Below are 25,041 nucleotides of genomic sequence, written 5' to 3'. Positions count from 1 at the left end.
GGTATAAAAGGAACATTTTAGGGAAGCAGAGCCTCTCAAATGTGAAGAAGGGCACAGGTTCACCAATCTGTGACAAACTCCATCTGAAAATATCAGAAAAATGTTCCTCAACGTAAAATTGCATAGACTTTGAAGACCCCACCATCTACACTATATAATATCCTCAAAAGATTCAGAGAATCAGGAGGAATCTGGAATGCACAAGGGACAAGGCCGAAGGTCAGAAATGGATGTACGTTATCTTTGGGCCTTCAGGCGACACTGCATGACAGGCAGGATCCACTTCCAGAAATAACTGTCTGTAAACACAGTTCACTGTGTAATCCAGATGTGTAAGTTAAACCTGTATCATGCAAAGAAGAAGCCACATGTTAACATGATCCAGAAACGCCGCCTGGTTCTCTGGGCCAAATGTCATTTAAAATGGTCTGAGGTAAAATGGAAAACTGTTCGATGTTCAGATGAATCAAAATTTGAAATTCTGAAAACCATGCATGTACTGCAGACTAAAGAGGAGAGGGACCATCCAGCTTGTTATCAGTGGACAATTTGAAAGCCTCCATGTCTGATGGTATGGGGGTAGCTTACACATCTGGAAAGGCACCATCAATGCTGAAAAGAACATAGAAAAAGTACAGATGTTTTAGAGCAATATATACTCCCATCCAAACAACATCTCTTTCCTGGGAAGGCCTTGCATATTTTAGCAACGCAATGCTAAGCCACATGCTGCCTCCACCACAACAACATGGCTTCACAGGAGAAGAGTCTGTGTGCTTTACTGGCCTGCCTGCAGTCCAGGACGTTCACTGATAGAAAACGTTTGACCCATCATAAAACGTGACAACATTCATCTCCTCACTTCCCAGAAATTTGCAGACCGTTGTTAAAAGAGGGGATGCTACACAATGGTAAACATCACCCTTTGCCAACTTTTTCGAGATGTGTTGCTGCCATCAAATTCAAAATGAGCTAATATTTTCCATGAAATGGTAAATTGTCTCACTTTCAACATCTGATATGTTGTATGTATGTTGTTGTGAATAAACTCCTGGTTAGAGGAAAGCTGACATGCCATGTGACATATGTTACTTCCATATATGGTATTTCTCCTCAAAATCAAAGGGAACAAGTGACTCACTCAGTTGTCATGTTTACACTCTTATGTCATTATAAAAGGCCACTGCTTCTTTGAAATGATGACAATGATGACAGTCGATGAGCATGCTTTTCTTCCTTCTCAGACAGTAGCCTGGTGTCAACTATAATCATAAAGTTTGCATTTTCCAACTGCGTAGTCAGACACACAGTAACTTGACATTTCCCATCTCTTGACTTTGCAGTGTAAATACATTCAGAAGCAGTTTTGGAGTGTTGTTCTTAGTGTCTGAATTAATTATAATTTAATCCTGCTGCAGTAAGCAAAACAATGACTAACTACAATATCATTGGATTTCTGGGTAATTATGGCTGTGCAGTCATTCCAGGAAGTTAAATGATGTTTTTTGCTTAATTGTACAGCACTAACCTGGCACCAGTTAGGATACTGGAAAGCATACTTCACAACAAGGTTCTTAGACTATGCTTATTATAGGATGTTTTCTTGTTTCTAAATTGCATTTTACAAAATATTTCCTCATTACTGTCAAAATGTTCAGAATCCTCTTTAAAAAAACAATTGAGTTGTTGCATGCATTGTAGTGGAGTTGTGTTGCCACTAGAAGTGTAGTTGGCATAGACTTTCTGTGGTTGCGTGGGTTTCTTTTGTTCTCTTGTTTCCTACCACAGTCTAAAAACATAGGCGTAAATAGCCTGTAGTTGTAAATGTAGGTGTGAATGTTTCTAAATATCTCTCTGGTGGCCCTGCGAACGACTGGCAACCTTGGTGTATTAATCATGGTGTACCCCGTCTTTCACCTATGGCCCCAAACAGGATAAGCCGATACAAATGATGAATGGAGATAAAAGTTGCATGCTTCATGGGAAGCTGTGTAACATTGTCATCAGCATGTGAGCAAGAGAGATGCATTACTTACTAAAATCCCTTTTATGGATTGCACTGAAACTAAGTCAGGTATTTTTTTATCAGTTGATATGATGAGGTTATGTATGTGTGCTAAGATGACACCATTGCAGCTGATCCATCTTTTCCTCTCAAGAAACCTCAGATCCTGTTAGCTAATTTTTATTTTTAATTATAATGAATGATGCCAGCAGTTATGAGTTATGAGTGTAATGACATAGAATTTACTAATTTGGATTACTCACTAACCAGGATGGAAACAGTACTGACTCAATCAACTGACATCATGCTATGAATTCCTTTTACTCTTTTTAAAACGATTGGAAATGTGTATGTATTTTTAAATGCTAAACTATAAATATCACTAGCAGCTTGTTAAGCCAGCATTACAACAAGTTGTCAGCATGACACCATTGAGATAACCAGGTGCCATCTTGTCTCCTGCCTCAAAGTGCTGAAATAAACAATACTGCCCCACAATGATACTTTTTGCATCTTGTATAAATTAATCAGTATGTAATCATATGTAAGTCAATATCCCATTACAAGGGTGAGGTATAGCATAAAAGAAGGAGGAGAGAAAGGTTCAGTATGTGTCCAATAAAACCTAATTAGGATTTAGAAATTGACAAAACTCATTCAAATAATGTAAACACTCCTAATAATCAAGTTGTGTTCCAGAAATCATCTCAAATAAAACAAACATCACATCATATGTCTATTAAAATGTTTCCTAGATTTAATTTTGTGTAGTTGTGTATTTAGAGTTACCCGTGTATCATCTGTGGTCTATACATACAAAATGACATTACTGAGTTGCTTTAGTCTTTTAAAATTCCTCAAAATAACGATTAAAAGGAGCAAGGTAACTGTCCACCTTTTCTTTAGTGAGTGGGAGGGGCATACTTTATGGCAGGTGACAAACTAAGCCAAGTATAAAGAGTGAGAAACAAGAATTGTGCAGTCACACAATGGCTTTGAGGCAAGGGATCTCGGTATTGACTCTGGCAGGCCTTTTATCTGCAGGTAAGTCATACTTTACACCGGGTTTCTGTGGTGAACTGCAGATGCTTGCAAAATAAACCAGGCTAGGTTTACATAAAAAATCATATTTTGTTTTCACTGAAGAAATTTGCTTGGTCTTGTGAACAAAATGTTCCCCCTTAAGGCCAACTGATGTATGTTTTAGACACCGTGTGGCTTTATGGAATTTCCCCAAACAGTTGATGGGTCAAATTTAGATATAACTTATTATATATAGGAAAGTTAAAATTCCATAGTAAACAATCATCAAGGAAGATCATAGTTTGTACTTGTAAAGAAAAGTTAATGTGATTTCTTGTTGATTTATAAAGTGAGTTTAAAGTTACATGACTATATGTGACTTTTTTCTAATTTGTTTCAATAGAACTGTAGTTGCATATTGTCATTTCATAATAACAAACTACCTAGAGTTGGGCAGAGTGTAGCAGAGCAGGGAGCAAAGTGGGTTGATTTCTATTCTCATGATAGCAACAGCTTACCTTGTAGCTTCAACCGGTTTTAGATTTTTAAACCGCTTTAAGTATTTACCAGTAGAAGCTATTGATAAGTCACTTATATAACAAATTATTATTTGTGACTATTACATTTCATCTTTGATTATTAAAAGAATTAATACATTTTAATTAAAAATGGCCATTAAGTTAAAGTCAAATTGCACAGACAACAGAGACAAAGTAATGGTTCAGAATTTACAAGAAATGGATAAAAACAACTCCCATTTATGATGTTGAGATTGTTAGATCCTGTTTTATTTTGATGTTTCCTCGTTATATTTTTGAGGATGATCAGCTGATTTTTAAGGTTTCTAACAAACAGCTTCATCAGATGATGAAACACCTGCAATACTTAGGCTGAGATTAAGGCCAGTCCTTTGTTCAGTACACTCTCTCTGCAGCACCTTTGTGGTGCTTGGTGTTAGGTTTCATTTAGGTATTTGGTTTTTAAAATTCAATAGACATAAATGTAGCAAAACTGTACTCTGTTGTTATGTCCATTGTGATATTTGGTGTTTGAGACAGCTGCAACATAATAAGGGGTGCTCGCCTACATCTATTCATTAGGAGATACCAGATCCACTTGATTATTTTAGTGTGAACATCCTGAAATGGCCTCTGACGTGCTCATGTACACCACTGAAGATAAACAGCTAAGGTAATAATAATACATTTTTTTGGACCTGGGATTGTTCTGGAGTAGGACATTTGAAGGCCTGTCTTAGGAGCAGCACATAATGTGGTAGCACATAATGACCTCTGTTATGTCTGCCTGGTGTGTGTAGGAAGTAAAAACTATTTGGGGTTTAGTGTTGCACATGTAAACTTCACATCTTTTGACATAGAATGAAGTTTGTTGCACAGTACCTGTTGCAGTATGTGCTCACTTTTGCCATGTGAAACTTGTGGTAGTTTAGTTCTGCTTTGCTGAACAGATTATATCAAGATACCAACCTGTCTCCTCTGTGGGGGGAAAGCTGAAAATGCCGACTGCATTGTTAGGAAAGGAGCAACGTTTAAATTAAAGGATTTAGAGAGCTAGAATTAAAGCTGGAGCTGAGGAAATTAGAACTAGAGACTGAAGAGAAGGGGAAAACAGTTAAAGCAACATGAGTTAAACCATGAAAGTCTGAGACAATGCTTTGATATATGGATGTAAAATGTCCACTACACAGTGTGTCCCTGAATTGTGGAATGGTCACAGGGTTTGTGCCTGTGGGGTTGTGCCCCTACATTCCTCTAGAAGGGGTCAGTTTTATTTTAGCCAATGACCTTGCTTGTAAAAAAGGGTTTTTTACACCTGTTGTGACAGACATCACTGTAGTGTGTGAAGTTAATGATTCAAATATACTGTTGCTCCACTTGTGTGTTCTGCTGTTGTTGGGACTTATACTCAGTCCCAAGGAGCTGATCTTTCAAAAACAACTCAGGAAGAGTTCTGGTTGAGTTGCAGCTATGTCTAAATGTGGAATTAGTTCTCATGTAAAAGAAGATTGTTGCCCTTAGTGGTTGTTGCTTCCTCTTCATATTAGTCACAGATACTGGCCTTAGCCCATGACAGCGCTACGTCTGTTTTCCTGTGGTATATTAAAATGCTTCATTTGGCCTGTCCTAAATCAGATGTTAAGTATTGTTGTACCTGTCCTGTATGTCAGTTGGCTGGTAACCGGGTGATTCCTCCTTCACCACTGCTGCCTGTCCCTTTCATAGGGAGACTCCCTGTAGACTGTTGTAGACCCCTTCTAAAATCAGAATCTGGTTGGTTGTTAATGCCCTTTGACTTGTTAACCTAAGGCAATTCCCTTGCACTATGTTAAAGCTAAAACAGTGTTTTGTGAGTTTTGTTAGGAGTGTTAGTAAAGTAAAACTTTTGGCTTGCCTGAATTTATTCAAACAGATCAAGGCACAAAGTTTATGATCAAGGTTTTTTAAGTTATGGCTGTGAATCTAGGAATTTTTATTCTGAGAACCAAAGAGCTCTAAAAGGATTCCATCAAAGCTCTATCCTATGCAGCTGTTTAAATTCATGCTATACATATCCAGATTGGGATGACGGGGGTCCCTCTTTTGTTGTTCTCTATTTGTAAAACCATGCATGAGTTGTTGGGTTGCCGTTGATTCTTGACCAAATGTTAATGTGGTTAACTACTGTGTGAGTTCTTTTAGCAATCAGCTTCATCATGCCTGTGACTAGGTGAAAAAGGCAAATTCTCAGTCTGGCAGGAAACAGCTTTTTGATAAAAAAAAGTGTGGTGTTGTTTCCAACCTAGAGATTGGCCCGTCTGTCCATTCCAGGATCATAAGTAATATACGCCAAGTTTGCTGCTCTGTATGTGTTTGAGAAAAACACACATTACACACATTATCATTTGCACTCCAGAAAGAAAACATAGTTCTCATGTTTGTCATACTAACATGTTGAAATGTTTGCTGTCAGGTCAAGTGAAGTAACAAAGTAATGTTAAAGAAAAGGTGTTGCTGCAGTTTCAAATGTTTACCAGCCAGTAACAGATAGTGGAGAGTGAGCGTTGTGTGGTTTTGCTCTCCATTTCCATTCTGTACCACTGTAACTGGAGCCACACAATAATTTGACAGTCCCTCTGCAACAATGTAGAATCTGGGGCAATAATATGTGTCTCATGTGGCACACTGGCTGCAAAAAAATTGGAATTTGAACATAGATTATTGACATAGAATTGAATAATTATGAGGACATTTGATGATCACAGCTTTGTCACAGCTTTGGTTTTAGCTCATCTTTAGCTACACTCCCCCAGGAGCAAATCCTTTGACTGAGCAACAGGGGACAACAACTTATCATCAATCACAACTCTGAGTGAAAAAAGCATTTATAGACTTGTTAACATGCATACATCTAATTGCAGATGAAACCTTTTGCTAATATTAGGATGTGAGAAACACCTTTTTTTTATCATTAACCAAAGTGATTTTTTTCACAGCCTGCGAGCCCAAAAGTTTTTGTGAGTTATGACTATTATTTGTAGCACTAATAGATGGTTTAGTAACCAGTAGTAAAGCTTTTTTCGTATAATTTATGAAACATTTTAAAATGACCTTAGAAAGTGGTGCAGGAAAATTTTAAGAGGCCACACAGATACAAAAGCAGAAGCCAATTCTCTTTTGGACCGGTTACTACTAGTGGAACATAAACTGTTCTTTTGTGCCCATATTACTTATTTTACATTTACATTTACATTTAGTCACTTAGCAGATGCTTTTATCTAAAGCGACTTACAAGTGAGGTACAAGGCAGCAAAAATCTAAGTCAATCTAAGTTTGACTAACTTTTTTGTGCTTTTTCTTTTCCAGTATCACATGCTCAGCTTGATGGTAAGAGAAACACATTTTTCCACCTATGTCTCTGCTTTCCATTTGTTTACCCAGATCAGCTAAGATTATTTTTAACCCAACAACAAAAAGATTTTATCTGGTTTCCCAGCAGCAATCTGGGGAAACCTTATTCCACTAATATGTCACCTATTAGTGACTTATTTTGCATTTCATGTTTGACCACATCTCTTTTCCAGTATGTGGCACTACTCCACTCAACCCCAGGATAGTTGGGGGCAATGATGCTACACCTGGAAGCTGGCCCTGGCAGGTTAGTCTGCAGCTATTTGGAGATCATGTCTGTGGCGGGTCCCTCATTAACAAAGAGTGGGTAATGTCCGCTGCTCATTGCTTCTTCAGGTGGGTGTCACAATTCACTTTTCAGTCTTTAATATTTTCTTTCCAAATTGAGGTTTGGACAATATTTATCCAGGGATGTTAGTGTTTGCTTGCTTTGTACCTCACTTGTAAGTCGCTTTGGATAAAAGCGTCTGCTAAATGACTAAATGTAAATGCAAATGTAGTGTCATGTTTGAGGTGTCTAATACTGAAATTCATGAAATTCCTGGAAACAGGGTGAACTGTGGATACAAATATTTATACACTGATTCACGTGTGTATTACTATTCTGCTATTTTTACTCAATTTAATGGTTTACCTGCAGCTCAGACCAAGAAATCTGGACTGCTGTGTTGGGTCGGCAAAACCAACAGGGTAGTAACCCACATGAAAGGTCCACAAATGTTAGTGAAATAGTGCTGCATCCAAAGTTCGACAGCAGGACCTATGACAATGACATTGCTCTGGTAAAATTGTCATCACCAGTCACCTTCACAGACTACATCAGACCTGTGTGTCTGGCAGCCAGTGGCAGTGTGTTCAACAGAGGCACTGCGAGCTGGGTCACTGGCTGGGGCAACGTCAAAGAGGGAGGTAAGCACTAAGTATTATTTTTCTATAAATATATGAAATTTCCAGACCTTGAGAAGGGATTCACCTTAATAATTCTGTACTTGTCATTAAACTTGTCCTGAGCTGTCACAACATTAACAGCTAGCAGTAAATGTAGTTTCAAACAGTCCGTTGAGCCATGTAGTCTTGGAAGTTACAGTAGGTATTTTACTTTGAAAAACAAAAATGAATTCTCTTGCTACACAAAAGAACATAAGCTGCATACCAACCTCCTAATGGATTTATCTTTCAGAACCCCTCCCTTCCCCCCAAGCTCTACAGGAAGTGGAAGTGCCAGTTGTGGGAAACAAAAAGTGTAACTGTCTCTTTGGAGGCGCTACAGTTACAGACAACATGATCTGTGCTGGTGTTCTGGCAGGAGGCAAAGACTCATGTCAGGTAGACTGCTTTATTTATCAGTCGTTGGGAAATGTGTTAAAGATTTTCTGAAATCCTCAGACAATTTCTCTCCATCTCCTAAGGGTGATTCTGGCGGTCCAATGGTCACCAAAAAAGGCTCTGTCTGGGTCCAGTCTGGAATAGTTAGTTTTGGTTTTGGTTGTGCTCGGCCCAACCTGCCAGGAGTCTACTCCAGAGTGTCTCGTTACCAGTCCTGGATCAAGTCCCATGTTCGCACTCATAAGCCAGGCTTTGTCCTCTTCATCCCTAGAGGGTTGGCTATTGACATGTTCACCTGTCCCAGTTTACCACCTCCTCTTACTTCTACTACAACCGCTATTGCTACTAATGGTACTGCTGCTGCTACTACTAATGGTACCGAAGGACCAGACACAACAACATATTCAGGATCTAATACCACAACTCCAACATTTGCCATGTCAAGTGCTAAATGTAAGTATTGTACCCTGATTACCACAGTGTTTTGAATATATGTTCATATATTTACATTAAAATCAAACATGTATATACTGTAACTTTTATACTGCCACTATGTGTGATAAAGGTCAGAAAATTCAAATCTCACACATGCAGGCCTGCAATTTTCTTTGAAGGCTCATTATAGTTAAATCAGGATCAATTTTTCCAGTGTGTGGAACCACTATTGTAAACACCAAGATAGTTGGAGGTGAAGATGCTTCACCAGGACAATGGCCCTGGCAGGTTAGTCTGCAGATATTTGGCGGCCATGTTTGCGGTGGATCGCTCATCAACAGAGAGTGGGTGATGACTGCTGCTCACTGCATCTTTATGTGAGTAACTACAGAATAATAGGAGATGCATTTAACACGTCTTAGTCGATTAATTGACATGCTTTTCTTTTTAAATGTAATGTATTTGGTTATTTATTATAGTACAGACATGTCTGGATGGCAAGTTTCTCTCGGCCGTCAGAGCCTGCAAGGCACAAACTCGCATGAAGTGTCCATAGCTATTGAAAGAGTCATTGTGCATCCGAACTATGAAAGCAGCACCAACAACAATGATATTGCTCTGCTCAAACTGTCCTTACCAGTGACATTCACGGACTACATCAGACCTGTGTGTCTGGCAGCCAGTGGCAGTGTGTTCAACAGTGGTACTGCGAGCTGGGTTACTGGCTGGGGCGACGTCAAAGAGGGAGGTGAGTCTGCTTGTTGCTGCCATAGGTTTGGTCTGAGTGTCAAATAAACTTTAGCGAGATGGGTGAATTATCTCTCTTCTTTTTGGTCTCAGAGTCATTACAATGCCCTCAAACTCTCCAAGAGGTGAAGGTGCCAGTTGTAGGGAACAGACAGTGTGACTCTCTCTATGGAGGCTCTACAGTAACAGACAACATGATCTGTGCTGGTGTTGTGGCAGGAGGCAAAGACTCATGTCTGGTATAAATCATTTCATATACTCATTTTTAGAGAGTCTTTCATATTTGAAAATTATTATGTAAAATTATTTGGAGGTTTAATTACTTTTTCTCAAATACACAGGGTGATGCAGGAGGTCCAATGGTCATCAAAAAGAGCTCTGTCTGGGTCCAGTCTGGACTAGTTAGTTTTGGTTTTGGTTGTGCTCTGCCCAACCTGCCAGGAGTCTACTCCAGAGTGTCTCGTTACCAGTCCTGGATCAATTCCCACATAAACTCTGATAAGCCAGGCTTTGTCCTCTTCAACTCCAAAGAGTTGGATGTTGACATTACCTACACCAGTCTCAGTCTACCACCACCTCTTATTACTTCTACTGCTACTACTACTATTAAACCTGCTACTACTGTTACTTCTTCTGGTTCACTATCTAAAATGATAGATCCAACATCTGCCATGTTAAGTAAGTAATCTGACATTAGTTTGACTATGTGTGTCAATTTATCTGTTGGTTAAACAATTCATGAACAATTAACTTAACTGTTTTCCATCTGCAAGTGAGTTTCTTTAACTTGACATTTTTTTATTGTTTGGACTGTTGTGTTTCACCCTGTCTCTGGTCTCCTTTTGCATTTTAATTTAGAGTCTGTGTGTGGCAACGCTCCCAAGACCAGTACTGTTGTAGGTGACAGTGGTGTTTTTACTGGAGGCATGTGGCCCTGGATGGTGAGTCTCCACAAAAATGGGAACTACACTTGTGGAGGAACCCTTATTTCTGAAAATGTTGTCCTCACTGCTGCCCAATGCATCTCTGAGTAAGTATAAAAACATTTTGTATACATTTGTTTTTGAAGATATTAAGACATGGAAATGTATTTTTAAAAGTGCCTTTTTTAACCTTTCAACAGCCTCAATCCAAATGCCCTTGAGTGGAGGGTGCTTCTGGCTAAAGGACATATAAAGTGCTCTGAAGCGTTTGCACTGTGTCTGGGTGTTGTGAACATAACAGTGAGCAAAATGACAGGCTTTAATGTTGCACTGCTGAAGCTGGCTAAACCAGTCAGCTACACAGATTATATCCAGCCTGTGTGTGTGGACATGGATGATGCCAGATCCATACCCATTGGTAGTCAATGCTGGGTGGTGGGCTGGGGGAGCACAGGTAAGGGTGTTGTTAGACTTTTGTGTTTGTTGTATGTTTTGTGGATTAGTACATCTTTGATGGTTGCTTCCTCATACACAATAACGTATAATCAGAATACAGAAAGACAATATTAATGTGAGTAAATGTGATTTGTTTTAGTTGCTGATGATGCTGGATCAGGTCTCCGAGACCTAGTAACTCAAGTGGCAAATTGTGGAAATGTTTCTGATATAGAAAACATTTGCACTAACACCATACCACTTCAACAGGTAAAACAGGTTTCTCCAAGAGATTTTGAAAAATCAAGTTTTTCCAGTCATCAGGACAGAAGTTTTAAGCCTGGCAGTGTCGGAAATGCACTGATGATGAATCCTCTGTTTAAACATGTATAGGGGGATCTGGGCGGCCCTCTGCTCTGCAGGTTACAGTCGTCTTGGTTCCAGGTGGCCACTGTATCAGCGAGTGATAAAAAATCAGCCCTTGCAGATGTTCAGGTCTTTGTCAAAACTTCAAGGTTCAGGTCGTTCATTAAGGAGACAGTTGGTAACATGCTGTCTCCTGCTGCAGCTGCAACAGGTTTCTCAGTCTCCTTGTTCCCCTCTTTTGCTGTCCCAATAATCTTCACGTTCCTGCTGTCATGATGCCGAGTCTACTGTCACACGGGGTTCTTCAAATAGTATGATTTTGTACTTACTCTGTCAGCTTCCATAATTGACAGCTGTAAGCACTCTTAAATCCACATAACATTCTGTGAATGCACTTACAATACACAAGTCACACAAAAAATATTTTAGCATGAAGTAGTTTCAAAGAAGTTATTGTTTTTCTAAGAAGAAAAGGTGTTACTTTAGTATGATGATTATTTTTTTCAATAAGCAAATGAAACAGAAAATGTTTTTTAAGGTGTTCCACTAAATGAATTTTTATAGATGATGTCTCTGATAATATGTGTTTTCTTTCTTCATGAACATGCTGTGTGAATTAAAATCTTCTGTAATTATTAAGAAAAATTACATGTCACTTAAATCATATAATAAACATGTGTAAAGCATAAAGCAATATCAGTATTCACTGTAGGTCAACACTAAAAATGTTTTATAATTTCTTCATAAACAACGTAAATTAACTTTATTTATAGATCACTTTAACACAACCACAGCTGACCAAGGTACATTAAGATTTTTCCAAAAGTTTTTTCCTAAACAAAACAAGTCACACACAAGTAAGCAGCATTTCAGCATACCACATACATTCAATGGCCAATTCATTTGTACAATATTCTACATTTACAAGATTATACTTTCTATCATTTTTTAAGTTGAAACTGTCAGAAAGGTGATAAATCTATTAAATGCTTATTATTAATGTTGCAGTGGATAGCAGAATCCTACTGTAGTGCCTTATACTAAGAGGTGGGCGTTCTGATTCTAACCACAAAATGTTCTAAGGATCACTTCTATTGAATTTTATTATCTCTAGATGCAGTACTGATCCTCTGCCTGGGCACATCTATTAAAAGAAACAGTGGGTGAGGAAGGAGGGGAATGACTTCACAAACAGCCAAGCTCTGTCATATTTTGAATCAAAAGTAGAGAAATGGTAAACATGAAGTTATCATTAACATTGTGTCCGTTAAAAAAGTTGGATCTAGAAACAGCCAGTGAGCTACAGTACACACTGACTTCATGGTGCTTCTGGTGCTGAAGCTGAAGCACCGCCATCAGCACCGGGACCTGCTCCTTCTCCTGCTTCACTAATCATTTGACCGTATTTACTCTTGAAGAATCCAGCCTGAGAGTAGAAAATAATAAAAGTTAATCGAAAACACGCCAATCCTGCTTTTGTGTTGCTCTAAAAATTAAAAATAAATGAAAATATAAGAGAATAACTGCTGAATATCTCAAAATGGAAAGATGTTCGGAGAATGATTCAATTTTGGCAGAATTTTGTCCCTAAAGCTGTACTGCATACTACACTGAAACAGTGTACGTACAGTGCCTCACCTTATACAGACCAGCAGTGAGTAAAGCCAGTAGAGCCAACCCTCCCAGAGATCCTCCAACAATCTCTTTGGTGAAGTCTGGTTTGGGATACACTTCAACCTCTATCTCAATCTGAAAGATGGAGTGACAGAAAGTGGATCAAATTCCTACTCAATCAAATACGAAAAAATGCATATAAGAGAAGTAAATGTGTAATTACGTCATGAACAGGGGGACTGTTGTTTGAACCTGTTGAAAAGAAGATGTACTGGCTTGTGTCGTACTCCATACTGACTGTGCTCTTCAAGATGAATTTGGCAGAGCTAAGTCCAATCTGTTGCAGAAGAAAAATGTTTTTGATTTGTTCTTGTGTGATGTTAAATTTGACTAATAAAATTCTCATTTATTAAAAGGAAAATCTACCACTTTATAGTCAGGACCACTTACAATCCAATAGTTTTAAATCTAGCAATTATATGTGCATTAAACATAAACTCATGGCTCAGTTTGTTCAATATCACATACACACAAGTTACCTGCTCTATCCATCCTGAACTAAGGTTGGCTGTAATTTTGTAGACTTTCTCATCCAGTCTTCCCATGACCCTATTGCACTTGAACACCCTGCACCTGCTTACAAAGCAGTCCTGTGGTGATTAAAAGAATGTAGGAAGCAAAATAAAGCTGTTATCAAGTGTCAAGTCCTACAGTATGCATTTGTAAATACATAACTGCGTTTAATTCCTTATAGGGACATGCTTACCACTGACTTCATTTTCTGTATTTGAGTAACAAAATTGGTGACAACAGGTTCTTGATCTTTGTCTTGTTGGCAGTCTGGAATCTGAAATAGAGCCGGTTCATGTCATTTTAATAGATCTACAAATGTCTATTGACATTACAATTCCATTTAGTAATTTGGGCTACGGTGGCTCAAAGAGCTCAAAGCAATGCAATTTGACAGAATATGTGCAAATAGAAAAACACAAGCAAATTAGGAAAAGCTGACAACATGCACAGCAAAAAGCCACAACAAGATTAAATAAAGAAACAACCACTGAGCTAAATATATTTGCTTGGAAGCTTTTGCTCTGTGGTGTGGACCCCACCAGCCAGTAGTTGCATAAAAGATTTCGGGTTTGGTAACCACGAGTTTTATCCTATGTTACCTGCAAACTGTCTGGATCCACCCAGATGTCTTTATCCCCGAGTTTTACTGGCACTTTGATCACAACAGTAAAGTTCAGCAGTCTGATATTATTTGTAACCTAACATAAGAAGAGAGAACAAATTATGGTACAATAAAACGCCTGAATAAGAGTAAAGTACTTAATATAATATATTGTTTCTATTTTTACCTTGACTGATTGTCCGGCTGGTTTCTGCAAATTATTGCTTCCAAAAGAGAAATTGCTGTAGCTGAGGGAACTAAACATATTGAACAAATACATGTGTAACATTTGATTAATATTATATAGTATAATGTCAACTTGAAAGTAGTATTACAAATATAATTTATATAATAACTTTTATTTTACATGGACCAATACAAACCTTTCAAATGTAACAAAAATGCTGTACTTCACATCAATTTCTCTCCTTTTGTAGAGTTCGCTTGAAGGGGACTGCTCCTGATTCCCACTAATAGAATTGAAAATAATTGTACAAACGGTAATAAATTGTCTATTAAATACATGAACATTTGCATAGTGTTTTGTTTATGGGCAGACAGCTGAAAAACACCTGGTGGCATTGGCTGTGATGAAAATCGTCCTTTCGAGCTCACTGTTGGTATCAATTCCATAAGAGACGATGAAAAAAACCTAAAATACAATGAATAAAGCAGCTTAGATTTTCTCTTCGTTTTGCAGGGCTGTCTCTGCAGCAACCGATTCCTCTGTACAAACAAACCTTTGAGTTGCTCTTGAAAATCGGCTTGTCAATAGTGCAGTCGGTCTTTCCTCTTAACACACCGCCTTCACTGTCCAAAGAGTTGCATTCAATTTTTCCCTTTATTTAACACAAATAAACAGAATCACTCTAAGACCTAAAAAAGGAGCTGACTGCATGGACTGAAATTGAAGTGGTCCCAAAGCTTTACTTTACCGTCAGAGAAGTGAACTTTCTGTAGGAGAGCCCAGCAGGATATGTGAGAATAACACGGCTGTTATAGGAATTCTCATTACGGTTCTCCACTGAGACAGTGACATCCAACAGGTCATCGATGCCAACTTTGACTACTGAGGAACTGAAAAGTGATGACAAAAGAGATCAATAGGACAAAAGCACCACAAAAGAATTTACAGACCTAGTCGTAGCTGCACATGCTATTTTCCACATGTTAACATGCTAACAAGGTGATAACTAAGTGTGGCAGGTAGACACTAGGACTCGGGTAGGGGTGGTGGCAATAGAGGAACAGCAGCCAATGAGAGAAACGGAAAATTGATTAAGAGAGAAATGTGAAGCAGGTGTAGGAAGTTGGCTGCTGCTCATTCTGTTGTGACTGTTGAGATGTTTCTGCTCATGGTTTTAGTAAGTTACATTTATATTTGTGTGTTTTGTATTTTGATGTATCTAGTGGAAGCAGGTACTTAAATGCCCTGAGGTATTGTTTTATAATTTAAGTGGGTCTGCCATAACTTTTATAGGTTAACAAGTGGAGCAGTCTTGTCACCTGGTGTAAGGTATGGTGTTTATATGTTTATATAAAAATATAAAATGTATGTTTGTTTCCTTACACATTTTGTAACAGTGCTTTGTTTGTTTGCAGGCATTGCACTGACTGCCGTTTATTTTAGCATTGCTGTATGTTGTGGTTTCAATTTGTTATGTTGTTTTTGGATTTGATGGAGTTTTGACTTTTCTTCTGTTTCTAGTACTACGGCGGGGTGGGTCCTCCACCTATGGGTATGGGTGGTATATTGGGAGTTCACTTACTATTATATTGCATGTCCTGTGTTTGCATGGCTTGTTGTCTTTTTATTTAATATGGTTTCGGCTTGTTGTGTGGTTACTTCACATTTAGGATACTCCCCGTCCCCTGCCAGTGGGTGGCTCGTCTCCCGGCCGTAGTATGATTTTGTTTTATTCTTTTCCTTTTAATTTTAGGATTTTAATATTGTTTTGTTTTTATTAAATAGCCGTTATGGCAGTTAACCCACACCGACTGTTGTGGCCTCTTTATTGAAGCCTCTGTGCCTGGCTTGTGTATTTAATTTTGATTGTGTATCTTAGGATGCTTAAGGTCACATAAGTAAATGTTTTGTTAAACGTTTAAGTCGACAGGAAATGTCTGCACCAAAACTGGACCGAACAGCATTCTGCTCTATTGGAACATGCAAACTCTTTGTGTTTGCACAAAATGAAAAATGAAAGGTGCCACACACTCAGAATCTGGCACTCACCTGCTGAAGTTGAAATCTACCTTAAGGTTATCCACACATTTGTTGTCAGTGCCACAGTTGATCTCAAAGCCTATCTGTGGAAGAGAGTTTGAAGTCACTACGTTTGTTAGAAAACAAAGATACAAGAGTGAAATGTTTAACTTTCTATTCTTTCAGATAAATGAATAAAAGTGGTTTAGATGGAATGAAAGTTCCTGTGAATTTTAAAGCACTACAGAACTTTCCCTGAGGCAGCTAACATGCAATGGAAAATAATAAGACAACCAGGAAATAAAGTCTGAAAAGGTAGTGTTAAAAGTGAAGAGATTTTCATAACTTAAAAAAATGAGGTGCCGTTGTGTCTGGTAATCTGAATTTAAAGTTTACCTACAGAATGAACAGTAGTTGTTTTGGCCTGCTGAGCGAGACTTGGTTTAAGCTGTGTAATCCCAGAAGGCAGACCATCAAACGTGAAACTGAGCTCATTTTTAAGTTCATTGAGAGCATCCTCTGGACAAGCCTGCAAGATGAGGGCATGATTATAAATTACTTATTAACCAATTCATATTAATAAAGGAATCTATACGACACCATGGGCATCAAAAGTTGGTTTGTGGATTTTATTCAACTTTTATGAGTTATGGTAGGTTTTGCAACTGTGATTAGATTTTAACCAACTCACCTGAATAGAGAAGCGCTCTGTAGAGCACCGTGTCGCTAAGGAAATAGTGATCATCTTAGTCATCTCCCGTTCTTTGTCAGTGACGTAAGCTCTGTTGTTTGGGACTTTGCGGGTCGCATCCAGCGTGAAAGTATAATTAATGTTTGCTTGAACTGCAATAAATTAGACTAAATTAGCTGAATTCACAGGTTAGTCGTGTACACACACAGAGTACAGATGTGTAATGAACTATGATAAAATCAGGTACCTGTGTCTACTTGAGAGAGTTTTGTCATGGTAAAGCAGATCTGAGCTGAGCCTGACAGCGGTTTTGAACAGTCTACATTTTGAGTAGGAATTTGATTTGGAGTGAAGGTTACAGAAGCTTCAACCATGACAATAGGCCTTGATCTGAAAATGGACAGAGCAGGAAAATAGAGGTCAACAACCTTTGGCTTTGTGATCAATAATCCAACAAATTAACAGTGGTTTCCTAGATTATTAAAAATAAATGGTAAATGATCTGCACTTATATAGCGCTTTTCTACCTATTGGCACTCAAAGCGCTTTACGCTGCTTCACATACACAATCACATCACACACACACTCCTACACCAATGGGGGAGCTGCTATGCAGCTGGCCAATGCTCACTAGGAGCAACTAAGTTGGGGTTCAGTGTCTTGCTCAAGGACACTTCGACATGTGACTGGAGGAGCCAGGGATTGACCCAGCAATTGCTAGATTGGTGGAGAACCACTCTACCTTCCTGCGCCACAGTCGCCCAAATATAGATAGAAAGAAGATAGAAAATAGATTTTGATATTATCTAAACTTTGCTTTGGTCTGTACATGTTGGAAAAATAAATGTTTGGTTGCATGACTTCAGTATCATGAACTTACCTGAGTAAGAAAACTGCACCCTTTGACCCTACAGCTAAGTCAGGTAGACTGTCTCCACTTTGATCATAAGACGTCTGACTGATGGACATGCCAAAGAACTTCAGTCCTTTCTGGACTTCAGACGCAGATATTCTCTATCCAGATGGAAATATTTCAGATATTCAAGTTGAAAATAGTGGATATATGTAGTGGAAAACAGGGCAAAGGTTACTAAATCTTCTTTGACTGCTCACCTGTGAGTATTCAGTGTTGATTCTCCCTCCTCCCTCGCCGTGGAATATATAGATGCTGCCCTCACCATTGTTCTCCAGAGGGGCTCCAACTGCCAGATCATTCAACCCATCGGTGTTAAGATCAGGCAGCACAGCAAGAGAAGAACCGAACCTTCCTGAGTCAGATGCGTCACCTCTTAGTATTGATGGAGAATCTAAGTGACAGTCAACATCCTAATAAAAATATAAAGATGACACTCAATGTTTGTCAGCACATTAATAAAAACAAAGCGATTTATTTAACGGCACTGGATAAAAGTGTCATTTACCAAATTAGATAAACGGCAAATGTAAACTCTTCCTTCTCTATCAGTATCCTTGTACATAGGGGCAGATATGAGGATTAGGTCAGTGGAGCGGTCATTATCTACATTCATGGCACAAACCTCTGCCCCAAAATATTCACCACTCTGAAACTGCAAGCAGAAAGTTATCAGTACAAAGCCTCACATAAAAGACTCTTTACATGTTGTTTGAATTGTAAACACACACCTGCCATGGGAAGGGTTCGATTTTTTTTTTGATGTAGCCAAGGAAAATTATAAACACAGCTCCCATGTGTTGATACCTTGGAGCTCCAGCAATGGTCAGTTGGCCTTGAGAGGTTTCGGCAACTGCCATTGAGTAACCTGGAATTTAAGAATCAAGGCCGTCAGTCAAAATAGCCAAATGTTCAGCCTTTAGATGAAGAAAGCAGAAACCAGCAGAGTAAGAATCTTCCTTTTGGTCACCACCTAGCCTGAAAATTATTATTATTTTATGTCCTATGTCATTTTTGAAACCTACTTTTTCCAACCTTCACGTGTATCACTGAGGAGATTTTTTAACCACTGAAATGTGTAATCATTCACTGGGCGTGGTATTTGCTTCTCTAAAGTTTATTAATGCAATTGAATTCAAACTGTATTGATTGCTTTATTTGGAAGACATTCCTATATATTTATGAGTAAACTATAGTCCAATCTGTTTTAAGTAACAAAAAGCAGACAGCATAAAAAAGGGATTGAATGCTTTCAGATTTCTGACTAATTCTTTATTTGTATTTTATCCTGTTTCCAAATTTGTGCAGCTAAGCTATATGTTCTCTATGGATGGGAGGAAAACTTGCAGTGGATATACTGTAAAAATCACATGTGTGTGTTATGTTTTTATTTTATTATTCTTACCTAGATAACTGTCAGGTTCTATTTCCTCAAATGTTCTCTCCTTACTGCCTGCAGTTGTATATTCCAGGTAGCCTCCTTTCCATTGGTTGGCACCAACGATACCCATCTGAAATCCCTGCAATGAACCCAGAAAAAGCTAAATGCACCGTAGACTCCGAGACATAAATGGTTGTGCTCCTAATAGTATAATGTTCAGTGATTTCTGGTGAATATTTATTACCCCAGGCACATAAGCAGCACTGAATCCCTGTTGAGCCATTTCCATTTTCAGTGACTCTCCACTGGTTTGAGATCCTGAAATAGTGAAATATGTGAGACAAATAATCAAGATGAAGCCTTCAAAGACCTTTAAACTGGGCAATTACAACAAAGAGCACATTAAACAATGTTTCTAGTATAGCATAGTGTGTGTGTGTACACACACACACACACACACACACACACGTACACACACACACACACACACACACACACACACACACAGTGGGTAGCAGAGTTTACAATGAATAAGGTGGCCAAAACATTAGAAGCACCTCTTCATATAATGCACCCAGCACTCACTTTGACCTCAAAAGTAAACAGAGAGGAGAACCATCATATTTCTGACAGTTTCAACCTAAAAACTGAGAAATAACATTGTAGAGTAATGTTGAATCCAGTAAAATATATGGCAGAGCTGCTGTGTTGGGTTGCATTAGATTGTACAGGTGTACCTAATAAAGTGGCCAGTGAATGTATCTTGAATACAATTTAAAGAAAAGTTAATGGAACTGTTTGCAATTTCCTAGTTTTCTGCATGAATTGGTCATAAAATGTATTCTCATCCTTACTTTAATGTGTTTGTCCATATTTGTGAATTTGGTAAACATCAGGTCACCTTTCATTAACAATAAAACCAAAAAATTACAGTGGCATTACTTTTTCTCACGACTTTATTTCCTCTTTAGGTTTAAGTAAAAATACTAGGCATTGGTCATGTAAAATTTACTGTGCTGTGTTATGCACTGTCTGATCTTTATACAGTATCTTTACGTGTTTGAAAGAAATCAATCCATCTATCATCCCTGAGAAGCTGGGTCCTAACTCAAAATGTAACAATTTACAGTGATTGTGCTAAATATACCACGTCACCTTCAATAGAGAAGATTTTGGCCTGCAAACTCTGCCTTATTTGTTCAAGTGCATTAAAATTTGCCACTTGAAAAACGTGGTTGTTCTTGGGATTAGATGCAATGGTGTCCAGTTCAGCTTTTGCCTCACGTGCATAAAAAGCCCCCCCAACCTAGGGATATTGAAAAAGACAAAAGTGAAAAGTGTTTTAGGTTTGGTACTGTGCAACCGAGTTAATTATGAATTGGATCTGAAGAACTTACTCCAATAGCAAATCGAACAATCTGTTTTTTCTCAGCTGCATCTGCTGAATTTTGCAAATAATTTCTGTCATGGGATTGTCCATCTGTAATCACTATTAAGATCTTCTTTACATCTGATCTGGAACCTCTTGATGGTGTGAAAATGTTGTTGCTGTCAACAGAGACATCAGATTTAAATCCAACTTTTTTGCAACAAAGTAACATGCACTACCAGTAAACACCTACACACTTTTGTATTTCTATTATCTTTTGTTGGTTGTATTCAATCAAATTTTTGCAAATGAATCACAAAACCAATAATACAAGTTGATTTTTTGATGCTCTGCCATAGTATGAGTGACCTGTCATTTATAGTGTAAATTAATACTAAAAATATCCAAACAAAAACAACTTCCCTTTGAAACCCCTCAGTCTATATTTGTCTTTAAAAAGGAAAGTTATTCTCTATGAGATCAAGCCAATATATTAATGATTTCTTTAAAGCGTCCACACTACAGTCTCCAGAGACAAACAACTGGATTCAATCCGGATCAGAAGATTCAGTGGAAGGCCTAAGCGCCTCAGGTCAGCAGGTAATGACATGATGATCTGAGAATGCATTAGATAATGGGAGAGTGGGTGATCTGCATCATGTGCAAGGAACAAACACTGATCAGTAGAATGCCAGAGATTTGTCAGGCAATTATTGCTATCAATTTCTTTGATAGAAGTAAAGTTTGGAAAATGTTATATGACTATTATTCTGTGCTCATGAGTAATTCATTTTTTATGTCTTTTGTGATCCATTTACAACCCTTTGATTAGATAAAACCAACAAAATCTAATACGAATACAAAAGTATGTAGGTGTTTCCAAACTTTTTCTTGCTAGTGTGTGGTTAATTTTATGACTGTAATTAACAATAATATTTCACGTATTTCAAGAAGACTTTACTGTATACTCATTATCATAATAAAATCCTTCATGTTTCAGGCTCTTTTATACTCTACTATTATACACACCTGTGATTACTTCCAGTTACTGAAGGATCGTTTGATGTATACTTGCATAGCAAAATTTACAACAAAATGACAACACTTACACCACATACTGGATGGCTTTAGCTGTGTAAGTTGTTTCCCCTAGTTGTGAAATGCCATCAACTTTAGTCTCCCATGACTGAGAATAAAAATTATCGAAGTAGTAATGGGTCATAGGTGTCGCAGAGAACTGGGCAATAGCAAACTGCAAAATCAAAAGAAAACAAATCTAATTAAACACTCAATTATTTTTTAAACAAAACAATTGAGAATTGTGAAATTATCACTTTTATTTAACACTGCACAAAAACAGTGCTAAGTCCATGTTATGGTTTAATTGATAGTGGAAACACAATTGTTTACCTTTGTATCTCTGTCCAAGAACGAGCGGACTAGATTTTTCACAAAATCCTTCATTGTTTGAAAATCTTCCCCTGATACACTGCCTGAACCATCTAATAGAAATGCAATGTCTGCCTGGTCTCGGCACTCTGCAAAATACAGATCTGAAATTAGCATGGTCCCCGAAAATTTCTTCTTAATTGGACTTAATTACTTAACCTTTATTATTTTTTAATTCATTCTCATTTTGTTTAATTTCACAGAAATCAGCATTCATTGTGTGTTTCAAGATTGGATGAGAAGGCACATGGGTTTCACCTTTGTACATTGTGATACATTGATAAAACATCAATATTATTGCAGATTTCATTAAAAGTTTTTGCCTCTAAAACCTATAACTTAACCTTTATTATTTTTAATTACTCCCTTTTTAGTTTAACTTAACACAAATCATCTTTCTTTCTTTGTTATTTGTTAACTAATGTTTTACATTTCCAGTAAACTTCTATTTGCACTTTACTACTGTTACTTTTCTCTTTCTTTTTTTATAACAGCTGTGTGTGGGTGTGTGTGTGTGTGTGTGTGTGTGTGTGTGTGTGTTTCCATCCTCTTGCTCTAGTGATGGAGTAATAGACATTTTTTTCACAAGCTGAACTCTTTTTACCTTCAGGTTTAAAAGGCACAGGGGTTTCAAACCTATTGGAAGGGTCAATCTGAAAGCATACACCATTGTACAAGGTGATACTTCGGCAGTCTTTCGGGATGGTTGGACCACATGCCTGAAAAATGACAAAATCACATACTGATTCATCCTAATATCTTTCCATCTCTTAGACAAAGACAAATTAAAGCTACAAAAAAGTAACGACAAAGTTGAAAATGTTCAAGGGGGTTTATACCTGTCTACAGATATCAACAGTGTACTGGAAAACTCACCAAGGTCTTTTGTGTGTTGGGATCACTTGTCATTGTCAAACCAAGAGACATGTTGACTGCAAAATCTGGTGCTGTATTTTAAACATCCCTCATTAAGTTAAAACTCTTGAATAAAGAAATACTTACAGAATACGAATTTTCATACAGTGATGGAAAAAATTTGTGAATTTATTGTCAAGAAATTTAGAAATGAACAGTTACTTACTTTGAACATTCATGATATTGCAATCATTTCTGGAGCACCTATATATTTGTCCCCTTCTATCTTTTGAATACTGTTCAAGGGGAGCACTGACAAGCAGGCTGAGGAAATAAAACCCGATGAGAACATAAGGGTTCTATTCTCATAAACATCCTATGTGAAGTACCATACATATTGCAAAAAAACATGTTCTGACTTACTCTGATCGTCTTTGCACCACCTGGTAGCCAAAGCCTTTAGCACCGACATTGAAGGTCTTCCAAGCCGCAGGTTCAATATTGAAACAAAGTGCAGCTTTTACCACTGAGAAATGAAGACGAAAGTAACACACAATTTATCACATTTAAAGGGCAACAGTGTGCAGAATATTAATACTCCAGGTCCATCGTGTTGTTTTCAGTCAGTGATGCAGCAGTATCTTTTATCCATAATACTATCGATGACAATGTCAGTAATTTCCTACTGATCAATGTTGCAATTATCTGAATTTTTATTTGATTCTGATTCACATACTCTGCAACACACCCGGGTGCCTTCCATTGTCCTTCAAATAAGGATTTCCTGATATTGGGTGATTTAGGTTACACTAACAAATCCTTCCTGTTTTTCCTTTTTTGGCCACAACACTAGGTTCTCTAAAATGGTCAGCATACTACTCTGTGATGCTTAACAACTTCACTAGGGATTGCATAAACAGAGTGGGTTTCAGTGAATCATAAAACTAACTCTAGTTTGAAACTGCTCATGAATATTTTTTAATTCTAGCATCCTCAATGCTTCATAGTCTTCTAAAATGACAACAACATGATTCTATGGAACGTCTGTTGTCACCTAAAGTATAAAAAAGCTAATGATGTCATCAGAGTGAAGTAACACCCCTAGGTTCTGCTTTTTCCTCCCAAGAATAGTCTGGGATCATCTGCAGACATCAGAAAAATGGCAACAAAAACTATTAAGATTATGTAGAAATTAGAAGAAATTTATCTATTCTTTCAGACTTGGCTTATTGTTAACATACTACATGCACGATATACACCAAGTCACTAAATTTAAACTGAAGAGTAAACAACTAAAAATATACCAAAACCAAACCACAAAGAATATATTGTAGGCAATAGAAAGTCTTTCACTGCACACCTTCTGTTAACTGTAGGTGGGAAAAAGAAGTAGAATGAGCTGGTATATTTTTATTAGGTTTCTCTTATCTTAACCCTTAAGTGATGAGTGGTGCCTGTTACAGATTGTTAATGAATACTGTTTATTAATTTTGTTTTTAGGATTTATTTGCTTTTTACAGTATGAAGTGCATTTATCACTCAATGTAAAACTTAGCAGTTATTAGACTTTAATTGTTTAGAGCAATAGAATTCTGATAGCAAAGTCCATTTTTGTGCTTTTTTTTGTCTTTTTACAAAAATGATTGCATTCCTCCTTTAATCTTTTCATCCTCCAACGATGAAAACTATAATGTAGATCATGTCATATGAGCAATACTGTAGATGCTACTGAATTCTATACAGTATTGATCTAGGTAGTTTGAATCACAGATACTAAAATATCAATGTAAATTTCATCAAAAATGTTCCGTAAATAGCTTATAATCATTTCTAATAGCTGTTTACACTGCAAGCTTATGTCATGATAAAGGACTTAAGGCTGATGAACATTAACATTATAAATGTAATTTCATGCCAACATTGATGCCATGGCATGAAATTACATTTATAATGTTAATGTTCATCAACCTTAAGTTTTCAGTTCCAAAATATTTATAAAGAGAAAATGAAAAGGCTGAGGCATGTCTTACCAGACAGAAAAACTACAGTAGTAATGATCCAGTCCATTATGTTCCTTACATGGAAAATACTAAAGGTTTGATGTATTCTCTGAGCCGATATGAATTCGATCAGAAACTACTAGAGGTAACTACTGTCAACGAGCCAGATGTCGAAAGCAAAATGTAGAAATCATTAGGTGACAGCTCAAAACCAAGACGGC

General features: G+C 37.6%; 2 protein-coding genes across 2 annotated transcripts; one reads left to right on the top strand and one right to left on the bottom strand.

Moving 5' to 3' along the window:
• Nucleotides 1–2,948: 2,948 nt before the first annotated feature.
• Nucleotides 2,949–11,985, top strand: LOC137105876 (transmembrane protease serine 9-like). The gene is made up of 14 exons (XM_067488597.1): nt 2,949–3,049; nt 6,892–6,912; nt 7,110–7,272; nt 7,577–7,845; nt 8,117–8,262; nt 8,346–8,715; nt 8,912–9,074; nt 9,177–9,445; nt 9,538–9,683; nt 9,786–10,122; nt 10,303–10,474; nt 10,568–10,821; nt 10,963–11,072; nt 11,196–11,985. The coding sequence occupies exons 1-14, from the start codon at nt 2,995–2,997 to the stop codon at nt 11,442–11,444; spliced, it is 2,724 nt and encodes a 907-aa protein (XP_067344698.1). The 5' UTR covers nt 2,949–2,994; the 3' UTR covers nt 11,445–11,985.
• Nucleotides 11,897–25,014, bottom strand: LOC137105874 (integrin alpha-M-like). The gene is made up of 30 exons (XM_067488589.1): nt 24,851–25,014; nt 23,244–23,346; nt 23,047–23,144; nt 22,842–22,912; nt 22,570–22,684; nt 21,927–22,054; nt 21,626–21,768; nt 20,545–20,695; nt 20,303–20,453; nt 19,392–19,465; nt 19,172–19,286; nt 18,498–18,634; nt 18,275–18,421; nt 17,967–18,179; nt 17,734–17,867; nt 17,101–17,243; nt 16,854–17,005; nt 16,563–16,691; nt 16,193–16,266; nt 14,892–15,033; nt 14,697–14,795; nt 14,529–14,608; nt 14,340–14,426; nt 14,144–14,213; nt 13,955–14,053; nt 13,549–13,629; nt 13,322–13,432; nt 13,006–13,119; nt 12,807–12,917; nt 11,897–12,594 (listed from the first exon to the last, which is right to left on the bottom strand). The coding sequence occupies exons 1-30, from the start codon at nt 24,885–24,887 to the stop codon at nt 12,487–12,489; spliced, it is 3,417 nt and encodes a 1,138-aa protein (XP_067344690.1). The 5' UTR covers nt 24,888–25,014; the 3' UTR covers nt 11,897–12,486.
• Between the last annotated feature and the right edge of the window lie 27 nt (nt 25,015–25,041).

Source organism: Channa argus, chromosome 20 (genome assembly GCF_033026475.1).
Source record: "Channa argus isolate prfri chromosome 20, Channa argus male v1.0, whole genome shotgun sequence".
NCBI classification, from domain to species: domain Eukaryota; kingdom Metazoa; phylum Chordata; class Actinopteri; order Anabantiformes; family Channidae; genus Channa; species Channa argus.
The sequence above is the reverse complement of the archived record's forward strand: the minus strand, read 5'-3'. Positions and strand labels throughout refer to the sequence as shown.

Coding starts and splice junctions, on each gene's coding strand:
- LOC137105876 (XM_067488597.1), top strand. CDS start 2,995: ATGGCTTTGAGGCAAGGGATCTCGGTATTGACTCTGGCAGGCCTTTTA. Junction 9,075..9,176: donor GCTGCTCACTGCATCTTTAT/GTGAGTAACTAC, acceptor TATTTATTATAG/TACAGACATGTCTGGATGGC. Junction 10,123..10,302: donor TCCAACATCTGCCATGTTAA/GTAAGTAATCTG, acceptor ATTTTAATTTAG/AGTCTGTGTGTGGCAACGCT.
- LOC137105874 (XM_067488589.1), bottom strand. CDS start 24,887: ATGGACTGGATCATTACTACTGTAGTTTTTCTGTCTG. Junction 16,692..16,853: donor CAGAGCGCTTCTCTATTCAG/GTGAGTTGGTTA, acceptor CTCATCTTGCAG/GCTTGTCCAGAGGATGCTCT. Junction 14,796..14,891: donor GAAAGTTCACTTCTCTGACG/GTAAAGTAAAGC, acceptor TGTTAAATAAAG/GGAAAAATTGAATGCAACTC.